Source organism: Nomascus leucogenys, chromosome 1a, assembly GCF_006542625.1.
Source record: "Nomascus leucogenys isolate Asia chromosome 1a, Asia_NLE_v1, whole genome shotgun sequence".
Lineage (NCBI taxonomy): Eukaryota > Metazoa > Chordata > Mammalia > Primates > Hylobatidae > Nomascus > Nomascus leucogenys.
The window spans coordinates 25334571-25354404 of record NC_044381.1 but is presented as its reverse complement, the minus strand read 5'-3'; the positions used below and the strand labels follow the sequence as shown (position 1 = coordinate 25354404).

Here is a 19834-nt window from a genome sequence, read left to right as displayed (position 1 = left end):
GAGGGCAATGGGAAATGAATGTGTGCATGTTTGCTTGTCACAGTAACAGAGAAAAGGGAAGCTAATCATCCTGCAATTCCAGGGACAGTCCCAAACAATGAAGAACTCTCCCTCCCCAAATGCCAACAGCGTCCTCATTGAGAACACAGAGATCCATCCTTTGCAGCTGGCTGACCTTGCAGTGCTTGAAATAAGATAAATGCTGCAACACCATCCTCTCAAATACCCTTCACGGTATTCACATGCCAATCAGGCCACTTCTCAGGACGTTCTCTTCCCGGTCAATTTATTCCCAACCCTTGATAGGACACAAGACCTCTAAGACTGGCAAGGTCCAAAGGACCCGTGGTTGCCAATGATGTTGCGATAACAATGCCTAGATGAGTTTCAGTAGATCTGATTTCAACAATCGCCTCGATGTTCACTCTAAGCAGAAAACGCACAGTGAGAACACACCCCAGGGCTATGAGGAGAGGGCACAGGCAGTGCTGAACTGCTTCACTTTTCTAAAATGTTTTTCTCTCCTTCAAGCACTGATCACCTATCAATTACCTGTCCCTACAACTTTTCAGTTACTCACACCTGAAAACCCCTTAACAAAAAACAATCAGTGAATAAGAAGATTCAAGAACCCTGGGCCGGGCACGGTGGCTCACACCTGTAAACCCAGCAATTTGGGAGGCCGAGGCGAGCAGATAACTTGAGGTCAGGAGTTCGAGACCAGCCTGGCCAACATGGTGAAACTTTGTCTCTACTAAAAATGTAAAAATTAGCCAGGCGTGGTGGCATACACCTATAACCCCAGCTACTTGGGAGGCTGAGGCAAGAGAATTACTTGAACCCAGGAGTATTTAAAAATAGAGATGGGATCTCACTGTGTTGCCCAGACTGGTCTTGAATTCTTAGGCTCAAGTGATCCTCTTGCCTTGGCTTCCCAACGTGCTGGGATTACATGCATGAGCCACTGTGGCCGACTCTGAGTTGGTCTTTGAGAGATACTTTAATATACTGATAGGAAGCAAAGGAATTCCAGGCAGACGAACATGGGCAAAGAATGGTGGGAAGAAATTATGGGGCAACAATTATGCAATTCCCTGTGAGCTGAACATATGGAGCGTGATGGGAGTGGTGAGAAATAAATAGAGAAGTTGGAACCAGGTGGTACAAGCCTATGAATGGCCAGAGAGAGAGCCACCCACGGCGGCTTAGGAAGAATGTGCTTGATCCAGGCTGAGCTGTAAACCACACCTTTCATGCTACCAGTCATGGGTGAGCTGGCAGGTGGCACAGGCCCTGGTTGGCTGTCCTGAGAAAGAGCAAGACGCCAGCCATGGAAACGTACCTATGCTCCTTCTTGCAGGCGATGGACCTAGCACAGTGCTTTACAAAGCAGGTTCTAGAAACCATGTATCTATTCGTGTCAATGAGTTCACCATCACCAAATAATGGTAGGGGCTGAGGGTAGTGTTTTTTTAAAAAGATATGAAGGGGCTAAGGCTAGTGTTTGTCTTTTTAAATAGATGAGTTCTCACTGTGTCGTCCGGGCTGAAGTGCAGTGGTATTCATGATAATAGCTCACTGCAGCCTTGAATTCCTGGGCTCAAACGACCCTCTCGCCTTAGCCTCCCCAAATAGCTGGCACTACAGATGTACACCACAGTGCCAGCTCAAGACTAGTTTTTGTTTTTGTTGTTGTTGTTTTTTTAATCAGGGGCGTGAGAGGGGAGCAATTTGCAAATAATTCGGGGAAACAATAAATTTAAAAAAAAATGTCTTTCTTGCAGGATTTCTCTGTAATTTCATACCTCAATGGACACTGTAAAATCCAAGAAGGGGAATGAAAGATGCGATATTTCCCAAACATTTGACCAAAACATCCTTTCCTGGAAGCCCATCTCAAGGGACTCATGTTCTCTAGGCCTAAAACACACTTTGACAAAAAGCTGCCTCACTTGAATGCCACTAAGGGGCTGTGTCTGGCCACCCAGAAACTTAAACATATGTCCCTGATGCTTGCCAGTTGACAAGGCAGTTCAGATGGCCAAGAGGCGGCAGGGGTCAGAAGGAAAGGGCTCTTCCTCTTACCATTTTCTCAAAAAAACAAATATTATTACTATTTCCGCAAAATCTGATTACAAATATGATGACTGCTCATTACGGAAAATTTAGAAACTTTACAAAAACCTTTATTTTTATTTTTAAATTTTCCTTTTTTAAAGAAAAACTTTAAAAGCAGTATCTTACCTGGTAATTATGGACTTCTGGATTTGTTTTAGAGCTAAAAAAAAAAAAAAAAAAAAAAAAAAAAAGAAAAATAACTTAGGTTGTAGAGTGGCATTATTACTGATTTATTTAGCAATCATGAACTAGCACTATTTCTATGTGCTACATACTCTAATAGGAGCTTCCACATAATGACTTTTTTTTATGGTTATTGGCTGTTTAAATGAACATATGACAAGGAAAACCACAGATAGCAACTCTCACTTGTCCTTTCAGAGCTCACAAACAGAAACAGTAGGAAATATTCCAGAATGCAGCCTCAATGTCATATTTAGGTGGCAAAAAGGAGGTCCTGTTTCAGTTGGGGAAACCAAGTAATTTTACTCCCATTTCAGGCCTGCCTTGGCATTGCTGGGAGACCCCACAGCACTGGCACTAGAAGCTCCAGTGATGCTCAGAGCCTCTTCCCACGGCAGGGGGAGGCACCAGTCCCTCCTGAGCATCTTCCACTGAGTACTGTGGTGGGAGCCACATGTGGGTCCCCTTGCTATTAAAAACACTGCCAATAATCTGACCACCACTTTGGAATGTTCTCTCCAGACAAGACTCTGTACTGGGAACTTCACATCTGTTATTACTTAATCCACACGACAAGGCTACGAGGTCAACAAATGTGACCACCTCATGTTACAGATAAAGGAACAGTTGCCTAATAGAGAGTTGGGAAACCTACTCAGGGTCGCCTGGCTGGTCAGTGGGAGCCAGGCCTAGAATCAACATCTGCAGAATCCTAAAGCCTGTCTTCTTTCTGCTAAACCAACTTTGCTCTTAGAGGGACTGAGAAAAGGCTCAGGGCTTCTCATGCATGACGCTATTTCGATGGAATCTTTTTGTTTGTTTTAAGAGGTGAGATCTCACATGTTGCCCAGGCTGGTCCTGAACTCCTGGGCTCAAGCAATTCTCCAGCCTCAACCTCCCAAAGTGCTGGGACTATAGGCATGAGCCACTGTGCTTGGATGATGGGCTCTTAAATGTTAAAAATATATATATATAGGCCAGGCGTGGTGGCTCACACCTGTAATCCCAGCACTTTGGGAGGCTGAGGCGGGTGGATCACGAGGTCAGGAGATCGAGACCATCCTGGCTAACACGGTGAAACCTCGTCTCTACTAAAAATGCAAAAAATTAGCGGGCGTGGTGGCGGGCACCTGTAGTCCCAGCTACTCGGGAGGCTGAGGCAGGAGAACGGCGTGAACCCAGGAGGCAGAGCTGGCAGTGAGCCGAGACCGCGCCACTGCACTCTAGCCTGGGCGACAGAGCGAGACTCCATCTCAAAAAAAAAAAAAAAAAAAAAATATATATATATATATATATATATATATATATATATATATATACAGAGCAGGCAATCATTATTGCCAGGAGGTGTGCTTCAAATCAAGTGTTATTGCTGGCTTCTCCAACACTGAGAGGCAAACAGATCATTGTTGTAAGTCTTGCTTGGGGTCTAAATGGCTCTGTGTTCCGGTTTTCAGGGAGGACCAGTACACAGAGCTAGGCTCTGGGCCAGATCACCTCTGGCTGGACTTCATCAGGTAAGTTAAGCGTTCTGCAAGGTGCTATTTTTCTAGTAGTACCTCTGGAGCCCAGAGCACAATTTCATCCACGGCTCCCATAGCAATCCTACTCACCCCGGGATCCCACAGGCTGTGAAAAGCAATTGAACAGCTGCGAACAGCAGTTATTAGCTCATTTGTTCCTAAAGGGTATATTTACCAGAGCTTTTTTTTTTTTTGGGCAGAATTTTTTTTTTTTTTTTTTTTTTTTAGTTTGTTTTGGTTCCCAATATATAATCTCCACTAGATGCTGGGAGGAAAATGTAATTTTATTAGGGAGAAACAAGCAAAACAATCACTACCTTAGAGAGCAAAGCAAAGACATTGGGGCTGTAACTTACAAGCCCCAGAGAATTAAAAGCAAGATACCCCAACAGGCTAAGAAAGGTACAGATACCATTTGGCATACTATCTGCCAGAAAGATCCTGGAAATGGGGTGAATCTAGCGACCTACAACTAACCCATCCAGAATACTGCAACCTCCTCCCACCCTCCGGGGCAGGGGGCGACACAGAGCAGTTCAACAGAACCCCTGAGCCCCTTCATCAGATGCTGAGAACAAAACCCAGAGACAAAAGGCAGAATGACACTGAAAGTAGGATTTGGAATCAGAGATGCGAGGCTGAGTTTCCAGCTGTGTAATATGAGGGACCAGCTGTGTTCTCTAGAACCCTGGGTTCCTTGAAGGTGCCCTGGAGCTATGGGGTGGGAGGAGTGGCAGAACAGCAGGCAGGAACTGGCCTCTCCTTCCCCACTCGGCTTCATCTGGAGGACCTCCGCATTTGTCTGTTCTGTATTTTGGACTTTGACATCAGGTTTCTTCTAGAGGGTGAAAATCAGAGGGTAAAACAGTTTGGAAAAACGCTCATCTAGCCCAACCTCCTGATTTGCAAAAAAGAAAACGGAGGCCCAGAAGTAGGAAGGCCTAAGTCTCCAGAGCTGGGTTAGAACACAGCTGGTACCTGGAGGGAGGGCTCCTGATGCCTCAGCCAGGGCTGTCCTCGCTCACCGGGGTATCTGCAACCCGCTCCACCCCATGCCATGTTCTGTCAACTGTCCTGACTGACAGTGCCTGGCACAGTCAAGCTGTGCCCATCTCAAAGACCACCCTCTCAGCCGCCATGAGGCCTGCGCCTGGGATGACTGATAGCCTAACGAACCTGGCCTACCTACCAGCGGCTGCAGTTCAGACCAAAGGTCCAAACAATGCAAGTCTGTGGTTCTCTCACATGACAGCTTGTCTACTTAACAAGCCAAAACTCACGTAAGACAGGCAGTTGTTTCAGAGAGCAAGAGAGGTACATACCGGGCAGACTCGCCCAGGCAGCTTTAAAAACAAGCTATGTGGGTCCCACCCTGAGAGACTGATTCAATGAGCCTGGGGTGTGGCTGCGGAGGATGTTGAGATAATTATGCTCACCAGATCACTCTACTGTACAGGCAAGACCCTGGACACCTGTGCCAGGGAAGAGGCCCGCAAAAACTATACCCCTTGGGCCAAATCTGGTCCACCGATATTTATAAGTAAAGTTTTATTGGAATGCAGTCACGTTCATTCATTTACATATTTTCCACAGCAGCTCTCTAGCTACAACAGCAGAGCTGAGTAGCTGTGAAAGGCACAGCAGAGCCTGCAAAGTCTCAAATATGGACTACGTGGCCCTTTACAGACAATGTTTGCTGAATCCTGTGCTGGCAATTTTCACTCTTGTGATAAGTTCATTTTCCTGCAGGAATTCAGTAAAGGTGTTTAATGTCTTCTATGATGTCAAACCTGCACGTCACTGAGCAAATCTAGCATCCGCTCTCGTTCAGCTTTTGCTCACGAGCAAGGCCTTCCTCTCCCAGCACTGCCTGCCACGCCATGAGCACAGTATGCTGCGCACAGGCCTCTACCTTTCCCACCCATTGTTATCATAAACAAAGCACACAGCTACTCAAAGCAAGCAGCTGTGTTTTCCAAAAAAACCAAACCATCTTGGAACATTATATTGTGTACTTATTGAAAGCCACGAGCATGGAATGGCCCGGCAGCAGAAAAAGGGAAAAAAAAATTACGAGATGACACACTTTCTGATTTCACTGTAGTAAAGAAAAAGTCAACATTGCAAATAAATACAATCCTTAGAGAGGAGAGCTGTGCTCTAGAGCTCAAGGACACTCACCAGAGCTGGGCTGCTATCACTGGGTTGCTTGCTGTAAAGGAAAAACCGAAAGTTATGACATCTTAGAGAACTTTATCACTTTCACCATGCAATGACAGATAATGGCCATGTGAGACTTCTACCATCACAGAGCTGTTCCAACCCCAACCCAGGCAGAACTGCACGGTGGCTACTTCTCCTTTCCTCAGGGAGAGTAAACCATCCCTCCCTCTGATTCACTCAGTAACCATCCACTCAGCAGGTTCCCAGGGCTGGGCACTCTGGGAGGCAGGGACAAAGAGACACAGTCTCTGTTCTCAAGAAGTTCCCTGTCTAGACAGAGAAAGGCAGATACAGAGAAGTGGGTAAAAGGAAAAACAGCACACGGTGATCAGGGATGAAATACAAGCATGGGTCTGGACTGAGGGGCCTCGGGGCAACCCTGAGGGTCTGCATGGACAGAGCCCCGGGGATGAGGTACAGCTTAGCCGCTTACACTCCATTTTGTTTTTAAAAGGATATATGTGGCAGGGAAAATCATTAAAAGCTTCACAAAGAAGATGCTAGAACTCTGGCTGGAAAAAAGTCAGTGAAATAAGGGAGAGAAAAGAGGGGGCAGGAAGAGAATCACAGACCCTGAGGCCCAGAAGATCTCTAAAGCCATCCGGTGGGGTCAAGCCACAGGATGTCCACTCCCCTCTGTGACAGCCACACCAGGGGGTCCCTCCCTTTGCGCTGTATACACCTGTAGGGGCTGGGAGCGCACTGCTATCTTGAGACAGCTCTTTTGATCTTTGGAAAATTGTTCCTTACACTGGGCTATTTCTGGACAACTCTGACCCAGTGGACTACACACACCAGCATAATCCTCCTCACGGAACAGAACAGACAGCGTTCTGGCCCCTCACTCCTGGGCGCTGTGGCCACCCTTCATCAACCCATCGCCCTTCTCTGGACACATTCTCATCCCCTGGCCTCTCTCGAAGGGCAGGACTATTTCCTGTGCTGTGGGCATTTTCCCTCCACTAAAGCAGCTGAGAGTGATTAAGAATTCCAGGTAGTCATGCTGTTGTGCCATTGGTTCATAAAGGAAAGAATGGTGGGGAACACAAAGTTACATATTCCAGAAGGGAACAAGTAGAGGTACCAAGCCCCATGGAAGCCCACTAAGTCCTGAGCCAAGAAAAATGCATGGAGTGACCACAAGGAAATCATATACAGAAGGGGCCAGGAGGCTGGGAGTGCAGAGGCTCTGCCATAAAAGAGCACACACTGAGTGCTAACTGGGTGTCCTAAGTGGGGGAGCAACCTAGTGTAGCGAAAGAAGAGCTACGAGATGGGACTGGAGGCTGGGATCCAACAGAAATGAGCCCGGCTTGCTCATTCACTGACTGAGTTGTACTGTGTTCCAGGCCTCATACAGGTATGAGGCCCCAGCTGTAACTGATAGACAAGGTTGAAGGGGTTTGGAAAGGGGAAGGGCGCAGGCATTCTAGGGTCTGGCTAAATTCAAGGGTGAGGAAAGTCTGGACTGACTGTGGGACTTGAGCCGAGTATCTAAAAGTTCTTCATGTACTTGTATGTGTCAGAATTCCAGTTAGCATGGGCCTGATGTCCACACTTAAAATTGCAAGATGATGGAGATACAGTATCTTCTATAGGCAAGAAAGGTGTTTCCCTGTGATATTCCTGAGGTCCCGGGGCTTGAGCCCAGGTCTAAAAGAAGCAACGAGGCACATGGAAAGAAATATGGAGAAAGGGAAGAAATAAATGAACACATCCAAGGGAAACACTAATGACAGAGGGATGGCGGAAGTGGCCAGTCCCATTAAAAGAACACCACTGGGATTATTTTTCCAAAAGCTCCAGACTGGAGAACTGCGGGAACTTTCTTCAGAAGCTGCTTGACCAAGCTCCTTGAGGGCTTAAATGACTCAAGCATAATGTAAAATTCTAAGACAGAATGAAAAACACACAACCTTTGAACGTTGAATGTCTCCGGGATGGATAACGTTTACTAGGCTTCCTCTCAAAGGTGCTGGTTCTTCGTAACCTGGAGCCATGTGTAGCTTGATATTCTGTCCGCCCACTGGGAAGTAAATATTTTCTTGTGTGTTATCAATATCAGAATCTCAGTACATCACATGTTTTTGAAAGTGCACTTTTATTTCCAAGAGCTCCAATGTACGTTCCAACTTAGCCTGAACTCACTTGGGTAAAGAAACACAAAGTTTAGCCTTCCATTTGGAAATAAAATCTCCTTTGCCAAGTCCAGGCTACAGTCCAGGGGCAGATATTTCCACCAAAGGACAAAACCTGCAATTCAGGTACCAGCCACTTGGCTGCACAAACCAAGCAGGTTTGATACATCTCATTAAGAGAACATTGATTTTCACATAAAATAACCTTTCACGGAACACACTGCATAGACATTTAACCCATCTTTTAAAAGAATGTTATCAATACCCACTTAACTAGGCCTTGGCTTTCTTTGCTATGCCAAGGCAAACATTACTGATTTCACTAAGGCTTTTTGGGTTTCAACCAATGTGACGCCCGGCTGCAGATTCCAGGAGGTTGCTGGTTTCGTCTGAGCTACCCCTCAACTGCTTCATTCCAGTTGCTCTTCGTCACCATTTGTCACCCGCTCTGTGTACCTCTAAGGGGCAACCTCTTTCCAAACTCCTTTCCTTCTTACACTTCTAGACGAGCAGAAAGGAACACGGTCTGAGACTAAGCCTGGGGCAGTTTCCTCCCAGGAGAGAAAAGCCTGCCTTGGCAACTGCCCTGACTGTCCTTCCCGCCTCACTCCAGCCCGAGTAGACACCAGCATTCTGTGGAGTGTCTCTAGTAACCTCTGCATCCTCCACAGGACCCTGGGATTTGATTGTTTCTCAAAAAGAGCTTGGTCTTCCCCCCACCCCGCCCCTGACCCCTTGGAGCATTTAAAACAAAATAATTCTTTAAACAGAAGTTCATAGCCATTTCCTCGCACAGTAGAAACATTTGAAATGAGCAAATCTTTTGGCATTTAAATAGAGTTCAGGGACGTGCCATGTGTGGGTAGAGGTTATGAAACCATGTGAAGTTTTAGATATCGTAACTGAGATTCTCAAATGTAAATGGGCCTCAAAAACCCTGGGAGCACATTTTAAATGCATACTGCCAGGCCTTATACATACACACACATGCATAGCCACAGATTCTGACTGCAAAGGTCTCAGATGAGGTTGTTGTCCTCATTTTTAACAGACACCAAGAAAGTTTTCATACACTTTGAGAAAAATGGTCTCAGGATGATAAGCAAAAATATATCAGAATAAGCTCTCGATGTTTTCAGGCTCTTTTCAGGTTCAAATATCTACTCATCCTACCCTGGGTTACATGTTGATATCTGCTCTCATTCTTAATCAATCCAAATTTCTGGATATTGGCATGCAAAAGGCAATAAAGTAGCAGTTAGAAATTTAACAGCCAGAGTTCACGGGGTTGAATCTCAGCTCTACCACTTAATGGCTGTGTGTGACTTTAAGCGTAATGCCTCTGGCCCTGGTTTCCTTATCTGTAAAATGGGGATAATCAACCTACCTTATTAAGGGTATGTGAACAGTTCTGGCACAGTGCTGGCCAACAGAACTTTCCAAAATGATCCTTGTCTATATTGTCTAATATGGTAGCCACTAGCCACATGTGGCTTCTTGGCCGCTTGAAATATGGCTAGCGATACTGTAGAATTACATTGTAAAATTTATTTCATATTCATTAACTTAAATTGCCACATGTGGCTAGTGGCTACTGTATTGAACAGCACAGCTCTGACTAAATGTCAATTATTAACAATTTTGTTATTAGTTCCATTTTATCAATGAGGATGTGGGGGTCAAAAGAGCTTCAGTGACTCACCTTAAGAAAAGTGGGGACGGGACACACAGCCTAAGTTTCTGGACTCAAATCCACTAGTCTATTCGCATACAAGAAAGAAATCACAGTTGCCCTCCTTCAGAAGACGTGATCCGTGTTGCAGACATGGCTCCCTACCTGAATCTGAAGCGAGAACCCAGCCTGATAAAGTCAGATCTATTGGATTTGCTGTTTCCTGGCGTCCGCAGTCGGAAGAACGCGTGGTGCTCGACTGCGCACTTCCAAAGGTGTTTGCAGGTCCTGGCACTGTCTAACCGGAACACAAACGTGTGCTCTTGCTCACGTCCCTTAAAGAGGAAGCACAAGGGCCTCGAGTGGGCGTTTGCAACCCCAATGCAGGATTTTCACAGCAAGGGGGAAGAAACGGGAGCAAGGCCTACCTGATCATCATCCTCGACCACCACAAGTGTCAATTTGCTCTTTTTAAAATCCATTTTGGTAATTTTAGGCCTAGTCAGAGAGAAAGCATTTTAAAAGCACAATCTGCAGTAAAACTATCTACACATCAAATAGCAGTTTCCTTTCTAGTTTGAAAGCTTAGAATGACTAAAAAAAAAAAGTCATTCATTCAAGTGTGATTATCCAGAAGTTTCAGCACAACTGCCACAGACCCACAACAGCAGCACAGTGTGTGCTCTGAGGATGAATCTGGGTGTTGCAGACACCCCTCAATAATCATCCATCACATAGAATTCCACCACAAAATAGGAAAAGACATTTTTAATATTAGACAAAACTAAATTACCAAAAGAATAAGCCTATTTTGTTAGCTCCTTCAAAGATTAATATGCCTGTCGGGGTCAGTCCAAGAGAATATTCACAGCCATCTCTTCCCTACAAACAAACGAAGTGACAATCGGTAGAGGGTTCTAACAGGTCGTCACACAGCAGAATGCAAAATGCAAAAACAGTTTCCTCACAACAAGTTACTTTGTTTGCATAATGTTCATACATTTTTCAGTAACAGCAAAACCAAATTACTTAAACGCACACAGTTCTTACCCTGACAACGTGCATGTCTACCCCATACATTTCCAGCCACTTCGCTTTATTCAGATAGGAGAGTTCCGCTTGGGCAGGGCTCTTTCCCCTTAGAAAAACCAATGGAAATACATGTAAACTGCGACTCGTAAGCCCACAGGATTCTGAAGGGCATGGCCTTCCTATGGAACCTTATGCAGCAATTAAAGTAATGAGGGACACCAAATTATAGTAATACAAAAAGATTCCCAAGAACTTACTGTTAATTGACTAGCGAGACCACAGAACAGGCTGGGCGCAGTGGCTCACGCCTGTAATCCCAGCACTTTGGGAGGCCAAGGTGGGTGGATCACTTGAGGTCAGGAGTTCGAGACCAGCCTGACTAACATGGTGAAACCCCGTCTCTGCTAAAAATACAGAATTAGCCAGGCGTGGTGGCACATGCCTGTAATCCCAGCTACTTGGGAGGCTGAGGTAGGAGAATCACTTAAACCTAGGAGGCGGAGGTTGCAGTGAGCCAAGATCCAAGATCGTGCCATTGCACTCCAGCCTGGGCAACAAGAGTGAAACTCCATCTCAACAACAACAACAACAACAAAAGACCATAGAACAGTGCTTACAATATGATCACTTAAGGAAACAACAAAACAAGTTGTATATGTAAATGCAAAAGGAAAAGACTACAGACTGCCAATGATAGCTTCCTGCAGGGAGGACAGTGGATGTGTAAGTGTGTGGGTGGGGTGTTGTGCCATACCCGCAGACATTTATGTTGCTTCAGTGTTACACAATGAGAATGGACTAATGCCATCTTCCATTAAAATAGTCACAGGAGCTTTTCAGAATGACTGAGGGATAAGAGAAAGTCATGCTAAGCTCCAGGGCCCAAGGGTGACCTGGAGGAGGCAGTGTTTGGGGAAGATGGGATGGGAGGGAGGAAACCCGTGAGTGAGGGGTGGTGTTGGTAGTCCAGGCATGAAAGTGGTGCCTGCAGGGGGAATGGAGGGAAAAAACAAAGGGGATAAATGACACCGCTGGATTTAGGTATGATGATCACATTTCCTGAAATGTAACACTGTACAACACACAGTCTCAAATGCGTATGTTCCTATATAACAGGGTGTATTTCTAAATTTAGTGCTTGTTTCATAAGGTTCAGGCCCTGAGATCCCAGAGATGCAGGTATGTGAGAGTGTCTGGGATGCCCTGGGGTGTCACTAAGACAGTGGTGGCTCCCCTGGCTGCAATAAACAAATCAGAACCAGGCTCTGTTTGCAGAGAGACAAAAGGAGTGTGGTTTGGTTCTTGCTGCACATCTCTTAAGAGACAGACAGTCAGGCGTGGTGGCTCCTGCCTGTAATCCCAACACTTTGGGAGGCTGAGGTGGGACAATCACTTGAGCTCAGGAGTTTGAGACCAGCCTAGGCAACATGGTGAAACCTCATCTCTGCAAAAAATAGAAAAATGAGCCAGGCATGGTGGCATATGCCTATAATCCCAGCTGCTCGGGAGGCTGAGGCAGGAGGATTGCTTGAGCACGGGGAGGTTGAGGATTCAGTGAGCCAAGATAGTGCCACTGCACTCTGGCCGGGGCAAGAGAGCGAGACTCTCTCAAAAATAAAAAGGACAAGATGTGGGCCTTTGGAAAAACAGGACTGACACAAGGAGAGAAGAGTTGGAGCTGCAGTTTTATGGCCATCAACAGAGCAATTCTACTGGTAGATAAAGGAGTGTGATCAACACTTATTTATGACAAAACAGATATATCAGAATGCTAGATGGTTGCATCAAGGTACCTGCACTCTTTCCATCTCTGGAAGATATCAAATTCCATTGCTTCTGTCTGATTTGGAATGAACCGAAACTCAGACACAAGCTCTGGTGTGTGTTCTGGAAGCTCGCACTCCCCAAGCTCCGCTGTAAGTTTCATAAAAGAGAGGAAAATAGGAGACATTGAATGATTTCAGTTATTGCTGCAACCAGGTCCAAAAGCATTTTGCATGATTATAAAGCACAGGCCTCCCCTAATGTATAACTCTCTCCTTTCGGGAAGACTTAACTCTCACTTGGGTAGTCATATGTACACTCAAAATCCTAGAAGCATTCTAATGTCCTCCCTGTCGGGTGATACAGCATCATCCTAGTTATTACTGTCTTTCTCTCCACTGTTGTTCCCACCCAGGGAAGCCCCAGTTACATTTTTCCCATGAAGTGGTAGAACCCTGAATTTGCAATAAAAGGCAATTGCAGGGAATGAGGATGTGCCCAGAAACATCCATTTAACAAGCCTCTCCTTAAGAGTAGGTCAGAGCAGCACTTCAGGGTCTGCAGTGCTGGAGAGGATGGATTAAGAATTCGGCACATGCAGCATCCAGGGGGAAAGTAGGAAGGGGAGGGAGAGGGAGAGCGGGAGGGAGGCAGGGAGGAGGGGTGCGAGGGCTGCAGGAGCAACTGCGGAAAGTCAGGCAGAACCTGGGAGGGAGACAGCTGTGCAGAAAGGAGGGCGGAGCAGCCACACGAGAGATCCGAGCAAGAAGCCCAATTTGTGCTGCAATTTGTGCTGCCCTTGCCAAGTCCCCCATAGGACGGAGGGCCTGAGGATACAGGTGGCCCCCCCTCCAGGGATGATGAGAAAATCCACTCTCCCCCACCCCCTGCAGCTCAAGAAGCAGACCCCAGAATGAAAAGGAATCCTCTAGAGTTCCCTCTAACACTAGGCTACACCAAGTGTGGACCACACACCAACAGTACTGCCATCCCCTGGGAGCTTGCCCAAAACGCAGAACCTGAAGCCCCACCCCAGACCTATTCAAGCAAAACCTGCCTTTTAACAAGATGCCCAGGTCACAGGCCTGCACATTTGTTGGAAAAATCACTGATCTATAATAGTGGCTTTCGAATTTGGGTGTGCATCAGAATCACCTGGCGAGCTGGTTAAAACGCACATCACTGGGCCCCGCCCCCAGAGTTTTTGAATCCCTAGGTCTGGAACCCGGCCTGAGAACTGGCTTTTCTAACAAGTCTCCATGTGATGCTAATGTGGCTACCCTGGAAAACACTTTAAGAACCTCTGCTGCACACATCAGATCTCATCAACTAACACTGCACTCAATTTGCAATCTCTGCAGCCAGGCCTCAGCTCTAGGAGGCCGTGGAGGGTGGTGGAAACAGCTCAGACACAAAAGGGCTTGGATCCCAACCCTATCATAATCTATCTATGTGACTGCAGGCAAGTCACTTAACATCTCTGGGTCTCCGGTGCCTGATTTGTAAAATGGGAATTGTTACAAGAATGAAACAGGAGCACAGGCGTGCAACAGATGAGAGGCCTATTAGTTCTCCCTTCTTTTCCTTTTACCTGGTTTAATTTTTAAATCTACCACAAATTTAGTTCCCAAAAGAGCACAGCCACCCTGCAGGGACACTGTATCACAACTCAGGAGGCACCGAGGACAACCACAGCAAGATATGTCTTCAAGGCTCAAGCACAGGAGGAAACACAACCCTTCATTTTATTCAAACCTACAGAGATGCTCTAGTGATCCTTAGAGACCCAGACGAGCTAGCTCAGCTGTGGTTAAAGTGGAAAGCAGGCTGTAGCATTTACTTACGGAATGGGGTTGGGGAGAGGGGGCACGGAGGGACAATGTAACAAGAGCCTCCCTCTGTGTCTAAGTCTTCAGTCTTTTACTTTTCTTTTCTTTTGAGAAAGGGTCTTAGTTGCCCAGGCTGGAGTGTAGTGGCGTGATCACGGCTTTCTGCAACCTCGAACCTCAACCTCCCCTGGCTCAGGTGATCCTCCCAGCTCAGACTGTAGCTGGGATTATAGAGGTGCGCCACCATACCTGGATAATTTTTGTATTTTTTGTAGAGACAGGGTTTTGCCATGTTGCCCAAGCTGCTCTCAAACTCCTGGGTCCAAGCCATCTGCCCACCTCAGCCTCCCAAAGTGCTGAGATTACAGGCATGAGCCACCATGCCCAGCCAAGTCTTTTTATTTCTATCTGACATAACAATCGTATCTTTTTTTTTTTTTTTTTTTTTTTTTGAGACGGAGTCTCGCTCTGTCACCCAGGCTGGAGTGCAGTGGTGCGATCTCGGCTCACTGCAACCTCCGCCTCCTGGGTTCAAGCAATTCTCCTGCTTCAGCCTCCCGAGTAGTTGGGATTACAGGTGTCCACCACCATGCCTGGCTAATTTTTGTATTTTTGATAGAGATGGAATTTTGCCATGTTGGCCAGGCTGGTCTTGAACTCCGGACCTCAGGTAATCCACCCGCCTTGGCCTCTCAAAGTGCTGGGATTACAGGCATAAGCCACCGCACCCAGCCAACACAACTGTATCTTAAAATCACACTGACATTATGATTTCAGCTCAAATGGATAATTTCTCCAAGAAAGGTCACAGAGAATTGACCTTATTTGTGTCTGTCTCGGCTCTGGGGCAAGGTTTTGGTTCTACACTACTCTGTTAAGTGTGGTGAGGGCTTCATTACAATGGGGTGGGATGGTAATATGTGCACCTCATCCTCTCATCTTTCAGGACAACGTACGAGCTTACAATATTGTGCCAATGGCTTTAGGAGGAAACCTTGCCAGAGGATTAACGGCCTTGCGTCTGACATACACGCTTTTGTCTCATTAATGACACCATGACATCTACTGCTGGGCTATCAAGGCTGATGGTATGATCTCTGGCAGCTCAGGAACTCTAGGGTAGAGGAAAGCCACCTGCTAAGTGGGTGAGTGGCTGGAGTGCAGAGGCCACTGTCATGTTCTCCAAGCCATGCCTGTCATTAGAGCACTTGCCATAAAGACTGTCATATCAGAAAAATACGTAGGAAGCAGCACTGAGCACTGTATTTGGCACGGATGGCTATAGACAACATTACCATCAACTCTACCACCAGTTTAAAGGCTGTACCTTTAAAGTTCTTGGCGGGGGTGGGGTGAGGGGGTCTCTCCAATTTCAATAATTCAACTTACTCTGCACTTACCAAGCATCTACTATATGCCAAGTCCCCATTAGATAATAAGAATTAAGAGTCTGGGTGCGGTGGCTCATGCCTATAATCCCAGTGCTGTGGGAGGCTGAGGTGGGAGGATCGCTTGAGGCCAGGAGTTCAAGACAACAGGAATTAAAAGGTGACTGAAGAATAGAATTTTCAGGTAATGGGAGCATCCTACGGTCATTAAAAACTATCTCTATGAGTGTAAACATGACAAAATACACATACTAAAAATACCAAGTAAAAAAAATCATACAAAAATTTGCGGATGACTGATCAAAATCACATTTTCAAAAGTCCACTCAAAACTCATAGATAGAAATTCTGGTTGCCTGTGGGTGGTAGGACAGTGGGTTCCTTCCTTCCTTCTGCTTGTCTGATTGGTGGGTTGTTGTCCTGATATTCTGTAGTAAGTGTGTACTAATTTTATAATTTGAAAAAACCTCTCAGTTCCACTTTTAAAAACTGGCCAAATACAAAAGCGAGAAGTCAATTCTCATTATGGTATTCCTAAATAATTACTAATTATGAATGAATATATCATAATTCATAATCCAGTAGAAGCTGATGAACACGCTGGCAAACAAGTGCACAACATATGTCTATCTGATGTACTAATGAGATCCTGGATGTGCAGTTACACATTAGTATTCTCTTAATTAGTGCTAGAGACTTTAGCAAGTGTTTCTTCTGCATCCGAAACTACAAACCACCAGGGCATCACACAGATAAACGGCCAACACTGACAATCATGCAGGCAGACCTCTTACCATCCAGTTCCCACTCACATGCACAAATACCCTTTGCACCCCGCCAGGCCTGACATTAATGCTTCCAGCCTGACCTCTCTGAGTGAGCCAGATTCAGGTACTCAAGAACCTGCTGGAGCTTCTAGAACCTCTTAGCCAAGGGGCCCAACACAGACCATTTCCTCCACTGGAGCCCACCTCTTCTAACTTCTATCCATCCCCAGAAACAGCCTAAGAATCATCTCAAAACTCCTCCCTCAACACCTAAGTCTAGTCACTAAGTCCTTCTCCTTGTACTGCCAATGCTATTTCCTGGTGTGTGTGTGTGTGTGTGTGTGTGTGTGTGTGTGTGTGCGCGCAAACCCCTGCCCTAGTTAATTTCCTTTCCCTTCTGTTACAGCAGCACCTTCTCACTGGACTCCCAGTCCCAGTCTTGGTCCTGCTCTGATCCCTTCTCCCCATACAGCCAACGTGGCCTTTCTAAAGTGCATATCCGGCCAGGCCTGCTCCCTCTTAAGAGCTTTCAAAGGGTCACTGCTGACTGCATGAAATTCTTTCTCTTTAAATGGGGCCCGAGGTCATCCACCTGTCCAAATTCTTGAACTTCACTCTGCAGCGTCACTCAACTGCTGCTAACCTCTCTGCACTTTTGTGCCTTGGTTCCTTGACTCATGGTCTTCTCATCCCCAAAATGGGCCTTCCTTGTCCAAACCTCCTGCACGTCTCCGTTCCTGAAGGAACTGCACTGCAGTCCTTGCTACTCCTTGCCTTCCTCACTGGACTGCAAGCCACTTGGGGACAGAGACCGTGTCATACTCATTTATATCCCCAAAGCTAAGCACTGGGCCTGGTATACTGTGGACACTCATTTGTTGAAATAAAAAGCAATAACATTAAAATGCTAATTACTACTAAAGATTAATGTACCTTGTAGACAGAGAGCAGCTAACTCCACAGCTGTTTCATAAGGGCATTTCAATCTTGAAAAAAATAAAATGAAATTAATTCGAAATAGGAACTTAAGTACAACCATACAAAATGTCATTAAAATCATTTTTCAAAAGGTAGTGATATTTAGATAATGACTTGTATTCTTAGTTATATTTTTGCTGTCTACACTAAAGAATGCAACAAGCTGACTTGCACTACAAATTTCCCAAAGTCAATTCTCCTCATAGGGCAAAATAACCCAATGTCGGTATAGTTTCTATCAATCGTGTACAATTTTACTGAATTTGGCAAGAATGGAAAAGTTTAGAAAACAGAATGAAAAGTATTCCCTTTGCCTTATTATTTTTAACATATTTTAAATTTATTTTATCTTGATATAGTACATGCATCTTTTTTAAAGCTGCCTTCAAATCTTTCTTGAAACAAGGTCATAGCGTTAAAAATAAACACACAGACACCATATCGAACACTGCCAGCATGGCTGGATACACTCAGCATTCTAAGTCTATCTAAGGCACAGCCATAGAAGAGTACTACTGCAAATTCAGTGATCTCATTCATACGTAATATTTCAAATTTGGTTAGAAAAATAATAATGACATACATTGGTATAGCACTTCATAGTTTTCAAAGTCTTTTCATTTATATTATCCAATTTGGTCAATGCATCAAGTTTGTAAACCTTTAGGATGGGTGTTGCCAGTGAGCCCCCCCGACCCATCTCCCATTTTATAGATGAGGAACTCAGTGTTAAGGGCTCTTGCCCCAGGTCATCCAGCTGGAAGGGAGTAATGTTGGGACTCGAACACCATTCTGCTTTGAAATACAAAGCAGGCTAAACTGCATGTAAACTACAAAGTACTGTACAAATGCAAGGTGTTGCCATTAATATTTTTCCAAACCGAGGACAATTTCTAGAGTTACACAGCCTTTAGTATGAGGAGCACCTATGGAGAGAGAGAGGTAGAGAGAGAGAGAGAGACAGAGAGAGAGAGGATTAAAAAAAAGTACACACACTCATAATACACACACCAACCAAAGGTCTGTATTGCATGGCTGAATAAGGCAAATGTATACACTGTACAATCTACTTGTTCTATTGGTCTATGGAGTACATTTCACTGAGGTTTTTATAGCACATATTCTATAGAGAGTTTGCAAATTTGGAAATTACATTTTTAATTTCCTTCAGATTATATTCAAAATCAGAACATATTCTTGTCAATAGCAGGGGTTACTTTTTAGACTCAATATAGCCTTAGTTTTTCATGTAATAGAAAATATTCAGTACAGATGCTGAAAAATGACAGTTATAAGAGCTATGCCTGTTGAAACCCCCTATCTTTATGGTAAATTAAGACTGCATGCGAAATCAACCACTTCAGTGCCAATGCTTCTTGTGCTCAATGATCACTGTGTGCTGCCAGAGGCCTAGTATTTCAAAGCCATTTTTAAGACGAGAAAAGGAAGTGAGATGAGATGTCTAAAACTTTCTATTGGAATCAGAATATAACCTCTTTCCATTACATATATGCAGATGGTGATGAATGACACTTTTTGACTGTCCAAATACTTGTAAGTGTATACATACTAATAACGTATCTTGCTTGCAAATACGACAAAAGCCATTATGAATGGGACAGTGATGTGATCAGGGAGAGAGTTATTCCCAAATACACATCACTTAAGATATTAAATGGTCTTGGAAATGCTTCAAGCCATATAGTAATCATTTAAAATAGGATGATAATGACAGTGATACAAGTATTAGACTCACTTTACAATGCCTGGTGCACTTTTTTTGAATTTTGAAAAGGGAACAAGGGTAAAAGAGTTAAAACAGTGAATTATTTTGAAATATACTATGATCTATCCTGGGTTAAGAGTTAGAACAAAAACATACTTACTTTCCAGAAAGAATGTCATGCCTGAGTTGTAAAACAAACAGGTACCTGACAAACATATACAAAAGTCAACAGAGGGTAACTCTTTCCCAGCCACTCCCAATCCCCAGCTTCCCACTGCAAACCCCACCCCACACACAGCATGGAGTTTTGCATTGTAAAAAAGGAGTCCAAATCAAATGAGAACTTTGATGGAAGCATCTCCTCTTGGGTCTCCAGGAAGGCATCGCAGAACCATGCTAGGAAGGTGAGTGCATGTGGGGAACTCGCAAGATACTTGTAGGATGGAACATGATACACGTCACGGTCCAACGACGGCCTCCACAACCCCCTCGG

At 45.0% G+C, this 19834-nt stretch overlaps 1 protein-coding gene across 7 annotated transcripts in view; it reads right to left on the bottom strand.

The window, feature by feature from the left end:
* Nucleotides 1–19834, bottom strand: part of EPB41L4B (erythrocyte membrane protein band 4.1 like 4B) — a 148476-nt gene that overhangs the window by 73450 nt on the left and 55192 nt on the right. For 4 of the 7 annotated variants that reach the window (XM_030823749.1, XM_003260336.4, XM_030823924.1 and 1 more), the window contains exons 5-14: nt 19502–19546; nt 17571–17623; nt 12683–12803; nt 10908–10995; nt 10651–10739; nt 10286–10355; nt 10023–10192; nt 7964–8073; nt 6006–6036; nt 2245–2278 (exon numbers count right to left, since the gene is read on the bottom strand). In XM_030823749.1, the coding sequence (XP_030679609.1) occupies nt 2245–2278; nt 6006–6036; nt 7964–8073; nt 10023–10192; nt 10286–10355; nt 10651–10739; nt 10908–10995; nt 12683–12803; nt 17571–17623; nt 19502–19546 (811 nt within the window). Of the gene's footprint in view, nt 1–2244; nt 2279–6005; nt 6037–7963; nt 8074–10022; nt 10193–10285; nt 10356–10650; nt 10740–10907; nt 10996–12682; nt 12804–17570; nt 17624–19371; nt 19390–19501; nt 19547–19834 lie in introns of all 7 variants that reach the window. The other 3 variants (XM_030823649.1, XM_030823873.1, XM_030823665.1) reach the window with 1 other exon arrangement.